General features: G+C 38.9%; 1 protein-coding gene across 1 annotated transcript in view; it reads right to left on the bottom strand.

Moving 5' to 3' along the window:
- Prss12 (serine protease 12) overlaps nucleotides 1-7,854 on the bottom strand; it is a 50,851-nt gene that overhangs the window by 8,190 nt on the left and 34,807 nt on the right. The window contains exons 7-8 of the mRNA XM_026783870.1: nucleotides 4,652-4,857; nucleotides 990-1,065 (exon numbers count right to left, since the gene is read on the bottom strand). Coding sequence (XP_026639671.1) covers nucleotides 990-1,065; nucleotides 4,652-4,857 — 282 coding nt within the window. The remainder of the gene's footprint in view (nucleotides 1-989; nucleotides 1,066-4,651; nucleotides 4,858-7,854) is intronic.

The following is a 7,854-nucleotide window of genomic DNA, read 5'->3' as shown; positions in this document are numbered from 1 at the left end:
GCACACACAGATACACACACGCAGGCACACACACGCACACACAGATACACACACGCAGGCACACACACACACGCACACACAGATACACACACGCACACACAGATACACACATGCAGGCACACACACGCACACACAGATACACACATGCAGGCACACACACACAAGCTACATTCCTTGGTTTGGCTGAGGACCAAGAGTCAGTTTAGTGAGTATGCTTGCTGTTCTCTCTCTCTCTCTCTCTCTGTAATGAAGCATAAGATAAAAATTGAAAATTGTATATCAATGATCTCACTTTATATGAAAACTCATGTGATCTTTTTAATATTCAAATGCTATACTATGATGTGTAGATTTTTCTAAGATTTTGTCTCATAAATATGACACTTTACAATGTAAATGAGCATTAAGTAATGCTATTATTTATATCTGTCTTTATAAAAAAAACAATTCTCCATTAAATGGCTCTTCACAGTTACATACCTTTTTCTGCCACATTTTGTGTCCAAAACATATACCATGAGTCACAAACAGTAATATATATATATACATACATATACATATACACATACATATATACCATGCTCATCAAAGGGCAGGAAAACTGGGCTGAAGAAATAACTCACTGGTGAAGAGCCCTGGCCACTCTTCCAGGAGACCCAGGTTCAGTTCCTAGTACCCACATGGCAGCTCACAACTGTCTGTAACTCCAGTTCTAGGGGATCTGGCACCCCTGCAAGGATACACATTCAGGCAAAACACCAATACACACAAAATTAAGTAAATCTTTTTTTTTAAAGGCAGGAAAACTATCAGTTTACTGGTAGTTTTTACTTAATTTATAAGTAATTTATAACTCTTTACTTATTTATAAAATGATAAAATAAGCCCCATGCATAATAAAAGGAAACCCTGGGTCTGGAACACTTGTAGCATACACACATATTAATAATCCTGTACTATCAAAATCTGCTTGAAGAGTCTTTTACTACCTTAAAGAATTGTTCCCACCAATGATCCGTTTCTGTCGACGATGCAATAATCTCAATCCACACCCAGATGAGAGCTCTGAAAGAAGAAAGGGGTTACTAACACCTGTCACCTGACCCCAGTACATCCTCCTCTCTATTTAAATTTTCTCAAGGAGCCTATAGTCCATGACCCCAGAGAAGCTAAGTAACAAGGAGAAGCCTAGGAGAAACATACATAGATCCCCTGGAAAGGGAAAATAGACAAGATCTCCTGAGAAATGGAATGTGGGGATATGGGGGAGAAGGGAAGGCAGAAGGGGAGGAGGAGGGGAGAAACGGAGGCGGGAGGAGAACTTGAGGGAATGGGATGGTCGAGATGGGGAAGGACAGAAACAGGAACAAGAAAAGAGATATCTTGATTGAACGAGCCATTATGGGGCTAGCAAGAAACCTGGCACTAGAGACATTCCAAGGAATCCACAAAGATGATCCTACTTAAGACCCTAAGCAATAGTGGAGAGGGTGCCTGAACTGGCCTTGCCATGTAGTCAGATTGATGACTACCTTAATTGTCATCATAGAACCTTCATCCAGAAACTGATGGAAGCAGATGCAGAGATCTACAGGGGAGCACTGGGCTGAGCTTCCAAAGTCCAGTCAAAGAGTGGAAGGAATGAGAATAAGAGCAAAGATGTCAAGACCATGATGGAGATACCCACTGAAATAGCTTACCTGAGCTAATGGGAGCCCCACCAACTCTGGCCTGACAGCAAGGGAATGAGCATAGGACCAAACTAGACCCTCAGAATGTGGGTGACAGTTGTATGGCTGGAGCAGACTGTGGAGACCCTGGCAATGAGATCAGGATTTATCCCTACTGCTTTTACTGGCTTTTTGGAACCCATTCTCCCTGGAGGGATACCTTGCTCTGCCTAGATATAGTGGGGAGGGCCTTGGTCCTGCCTCAAAGCAATGTGCAAGACTGTGACTCCCCATGGGAAGCCTTACCCTCTCTGAAGAGTGGATAGGGAGTGGGATGGGTATGGGATGGGCAGGTAGGGTGGAGGAGGACTGGATCTGGTAGGTAAAATGAGAGAAGACAGGTTTTTTTTAAAAAAAAATTTATGGTTTATTTAACTTTATTTTATGTGCATTGGTGTGAAGGCGTCAGATCCCCTGCAACTGGATCTTCAGTTGTGAGCTGCCATGTGGGTGCTGGGAACTGAACCCAGATCCTCTGGAAGAGCAGTCAGTACTCTTAACCACTGAGCCATTTCTTCAGCCCCCAGGTTTTTTTTTTAATAAATATAAAATAAGAATAAGAGTTATGGGCCAGGTGGTGGTGGCGCACACCTTTAATCCCAGCACTTGGGAGGCAGGCAGATCTCTGTGAGTTGAGGCCATCCTGGTCTACAAGAGCTAGTTCTAAGACAGCCAGGGTTGTTACACAGAGAAACCCTATCTCGAAAAAAGCAGAAAAATAAATAAATAGGAGTTATATTTTAACTTAACAACAGTCTTATGCAAATCGATCAGAAATTTTATGAAGTTTCCAATCATTAGGCTCTGGAGGGTTTTGTGGGCTTCCAAAACATCCCTGATTATCCTTCCCAGAGGAACATTCTGTCATAAATACACAAGAGTTCAATTAAGTATATGAGAAAGTGACAAATGTATACAAAAGAAAAGAAACTATATAAATCATGACTAAATTTTAAAATAATTTTAGAAAGAATTTATGTAGTAGTTTAAATATATACACAAATGTATAGCTGTTTATTTATAAGCATATAAACGAGTTAAAAGCATATTGTGCACACACATTTTTGTATTTGTTATTTTTCTATCTGTATAAGAACGGTGGGAATAGTGCCAAGAACACGAAGACCAAATCAGTGCTAATGGTTCCAAAGTAACTAGGCAAGTGAATCCACTAGAGGGCCAGCAGTAATTTTTGGCAAAGAAAGAGGTGTAGCAATGTGTACCAGGATGATTAATTTGCCAAATAACCTTAGAGGCATGCCATCAAAGCCAGACCCTTCATCACTTTGGATATGAGTCTTACAGATGGCACTGCAACGTCTAATATGAGAAAATTGGACCAGGGTATCTGATGCCAAGAAAAGTGATGCTTTAATACAAAATAAGCAAAACTTAAAGTGTGCATCCTTCTGGTGCAAAGCACCCGACTTTAAGAAGCGAAAATCAATATCAAGCCATACACTGGAGTAGAGAATTGAGAAGCACGATTGCATTCCTTTATAAGAATACCCTATCAGAAGACCAGTCACCAGTCACTTGTGTTCTACTGTCTTATGAGAGTCACAAAGTTCTGCGCTGCAGCAGAAAACAAGAAGATAATGAGCCAAACCCTGTCACGTAGCTAGAGATGAAACATTTTGTTGACGAATGGAAACACTGCCTACCATGAAAAGACATCAAAATAAAATGTGTTGACACATTCAGCTTTACAGTTTTCAGCTGCTCCAGGAATTTGACATTATATATATATATATATAATATATTTATTGTTATATAATTATGTATATTTAGTTCTATATAACGAAGAATTGTACATTAAATTTGTAAAAATTATTTTAATTATTGAAAGGAATTTAACAAGTTAACCTTTTAGGGAAAGTTGTATTTAGGGAAAAAAGTTGTCTTCAGGGAAAGCAGGCTCCTGAGTATTGCTATCACAGCTAGAAGCCCCTGAGAAGCGCAGAACCATGTCAGCACCATCCAGTCCTGCTCCTGTATTATATCAACAATTATTAAAGAGAGGGTGTGAAAATGAACCAAAACTATGTACATCTATCCAGATTTTAAAAAATGCTTGTTCTCTTTATAAAAGATAACCAAGGATTTCTCAAAACAGCTAATTCTCCCATTCTTTCTTTTAAAGCAGTATTTATTATTGCATACAACGTGAATACACGAAGAACTTTCAAGAATTCTAAGTGTGAAAGAAATACTAAGCCACTATAGTACTCTATTCTCAATTTCCTTCCATTTAAAATTTTAGGGAATAAAATCTACAAAAGAGAAATTATCCTTTTAGAGTTGACATTAGGTGTGGTGGCTCACGACGATAATTCCAACCCTCAGGAGGCTGAGGCAGGAGCATCATTGTGGTCTTATAACTACCTGAGCTGCAGTGAAGACGATAATTCCAACCCTCGGGAGGCTGAGGCAGGAGCATCATTGTGGTCTTATAACTACCTGAGCTGCAGTGAAGACGATAATTCCAACCCTCGGGAGGCTGAGGCAGGAGCATCATTGTGGTCTTATAACTACCTGAGCTGCAGTGAAAGTTCCTAATTAGCATGAATGAGATTGCCTCAAAACAGAAAAAAAGTCTCTTTAAAGTTATCTCTGCTTTTTAAAATAGTAATAATAAGAATGATCTCAGTCCTGAGTCATTAAGAATAGCAACAAGCTAGACAAGTGTATTACATTCAAAGAAAGAGCAGTACAGAAATGGCAGGGAATGTACAAAAGAGTTGATCTCAGGCAAGGTTCTGGAAGCCCCATCCTGCCGGCCACCAGCAGCTCTAAACATGAACACAAACAACAAGCGGCTGTGCGCATTCCTTATGCACTAGGGTTTTGTTAACGAAGTCCAGCGATAGTGATGAGGATTAGTAATTCTTGGCTTGCTCAGTGGCCCAGAAGTGACTTACCTTTACTACCATGACCTGACACTTTCTTCTCTGAATAGTCACAGATGACCCCTGCATCTTCACTGTGGCGGCAGTTGTGCCTCCCGATGTCCTGTTTGACACAGTCAGCCAGGGCCTTCTCACTTCCTGTGCACTTCACATTGTCCATGTGGATGGGTCCTTTTCCTTCTCCAAAATAAGCCATGGTCCTTGCTCGGGCAGGACCCCTAGAAACAGAGTTCTTCAGATGTAGGGGTGGCCAGCCAAGCATCTGACAAATTCAACACACTTCAGCTTAACTCTTCCTTAGATCTGAATATTAAAATTAGTATACACATCTACTGAAAAATTACTTGTTGTGACTGAAAACATTTAACATTCTTCATTTGTGTGCTCCATAGACAATCTTACAGAATCAACTGCCTCTAATTTAGCTTCTACCTAGAAACACACACATAATGCATCTCAAAACTAAAGTCACCAAAATTTCACTCTTTTAATATCACATTGCCAAGAAAAATATGAGATTAAATAATTACCAGGGACCTAAAGATCTACTTTTCGCTTCCTTTTCAAGCAATAGATACAGCTTTTAACACAGACAAAGCTGGGAGCCAAGGAAGGCAGAATTATGTGGAATATTTTTGTTGTTGCTGTTGTTTCAATGTTACTCTCTGAAGATATTCAAATCAAAACCCTTGTTAATGAAGACAAGTAACTCAATTTCTAGTAAATTACTGAACACATTATGAAAGGAAAAATCATTCATGTTAGAATCAGGAAAACTATCCCTAACAAATCAAGTTAGGAAAAAATTATTAAACATATAAATAAGGTAAAAGACTGATAAACTTTACAACTTAAATCAAGAATTTCACTCTACTAAAAACCACACTAAGGAAAGTGAAAAGATAAATCAGAAAGCTAGTATTTGTAATAAACACAAATATATTTGTTGGGACAAATACTTTTATAATACAGAAAATAACATACATTATACAAAAAGCTCCCAAAATCACAGAAAACTTTTAAAAATCACAAAACTTAAGGATAAAAGCAAAATAGATACCAAATGAAGTAATCCCAATAAAATAGATGCCAAAACATTGCATTTTATATAAAACAAAATAGTAATGACCAGTAAGCAAAAGAAAATGTGTTTGATCTCATTAGTGATTAGCGATGGGGTGTAAACACTAGCTAGTCACAAATTTAAAGACTGAGTGTGTAAGTAGTGTAGCCCCATGGGAAAGCACCTTGCAACCCTGGACACACCTGAGTATGTGCAGAGTCAACATTCTGATGATTATATTCCCGAGTATATTCCCTAAAACTGTCTTGAACAAGTCCCTTATAAAGGCATCTGCGCTCTGTGCCCTGGACCAGCCCTCTCTCCCGTGTAGTAAAGTGCACCACCACTGAGGCTACCGTCTCCATCACCAGGAAGATCCTGACTAGATGAGGCTCCTCAGATTTCCAACCTTCCAGAATGGTGAGCTGAACAAACTTTGTTCTTTATAAATGACTTGGCCTGTGCTTTTCAGTTATAGCCATGAAGATACACTGCTACAAATACATGCAGAGCACTGATAACAACCATGAGACTGTACTACAACTGACTTTCAAAATTGGATTTTTAAAAACAGATCAAACTATGGGCTAAGGAGAACACATACTTCAAAGCTGTAAAAAATGCAATAGAATTAAACAAAATTTAGAGAGGTTTTATTTTTGGTAGTGGAGTTAGGAACAGTGCAAATTGCCCGTTAGGCACTTAAAGGTACAGCAGTATTCTGTTTCCTAAGCTTGGCGGTAGTGATGAGGTGTTTCTTACTAGTGTGTATACTATGGCCATCTCTATTTGTATCCATCTACACATGCACACACATATTTATAGTGGAGGGAGAAAATTTTAAGATAGTTAAAATACAGTTTCCAGGAGGAAAGTAACTATACTTTTTGTATATTGATCAATTAAGTATGTTTTCCCTTCGGTTGTTTCTAAATGGACAATAGGGTCAAATTTATCTTCCACTGGATATTACAGAATGCTGTCATTGGTTTTTGTATTTTGCTTTGGCTGTCAACTTGAGAGATGGCCTCAATCATCCTGGATCTGTGTATATGTCCATGCAGGTAAATTCTTGATTGCTAAATTTTGTAGATGGGCTCAGATCACTGTGGGCAGTACTACCCCTAGACAGATAAGACTGGGCTGGGAGGAAAACAGCAGAATGTGAGCCTGAAAGCAAGCCAGTAAGCAGTGTTTCTCTCTGATCCCTGCCTCTGCTCCTTCTTGAGTTCCTGCCCTGGCTTCCCTGACACATAAGATAAAATAGACCCTGCCCCCTCAAGTTGTTTGTTTGCAAGAAAGCAAAGTCAAACAGTTTTATTTGTAATGGTATATACAACTACGTCAGAAATTAAGCCATTTGCAAGTATTTAAATATAAGACAAATAAATATACTTAACTTTGCATCTCTATTAAAATATTGGTCATGGTGTACCACTTTAAATTTTGGTTAAGAATGCCACTCTAATCAACGAACTGTTCAAGAGCTTTGAACGATATTCACACAAAATTCAATAAACTGGAATTTCCATTCCGACTGATTATTCTGCCTCAGAGAACTCAACTGATCTCAGCATATTCTGTCAGCACTCCAAGAACAATAGGACCACGTGCTATACAGTGTCAGACATTATGCATCTCATAGCTGAAGAATGCCTTTGGCTTTTCTGCTCATGCTAAGCGTATCATAATAGCTCCGCTCATATTTCCTGGTTTCTATGACCACGTTTCTGTTTTCCGTCTGTAAAATACTTTCTAATTCTATTCTGATTGTCACTACTTGCAAAGGATCCTTCACACGTGAGATTGTGGGCAGGAGGACAGATCTCTAGAATGTCCACAGAAGAGGCACAGGCCTTTACATGGCGTAACATTTTCCAGATTGATCTTTTGCAAATAACTGTGTTGCCAAAGATTTTTAGGACTCGAAATGGACATGGGGATCAAAGACGTCCTGCTCAAGTCATGTGTGTGTGTATAATTGTATGTGTGTTCCTGTGTAAAATCTCAAGTTTTCTCAGCTGTAAATCATAAACCATGCAAGTATATCTAGGTTTATCAGATTTTGAGATGATTCTCATTTAAATAACAATCTCAAGGCAAATCATAGGTGACTGAGCAACCATTCTCAGTTATCAGAACGACTCTTGAT

The sequence above is a fragment of the Microtus ochrogaster genome, chromosome 21 (assembly GCF_000317375.1).
Source record: "Microtus ochrogaster isolate Prairie Vole_2 chromosome 21, MicOch1.0, whole genome shotgun sequence".
Lineage (NCBI taxonomy): Eukaryota > Metazoa > Chordata > Mammalia > Rodentia > Cricetidae > Microtus > Microtus ochrogaster.
Note: the sequence above shows the minus strand (reverse complement) of the source record. Positions and strands in the feature narration are given on the sequence as shown.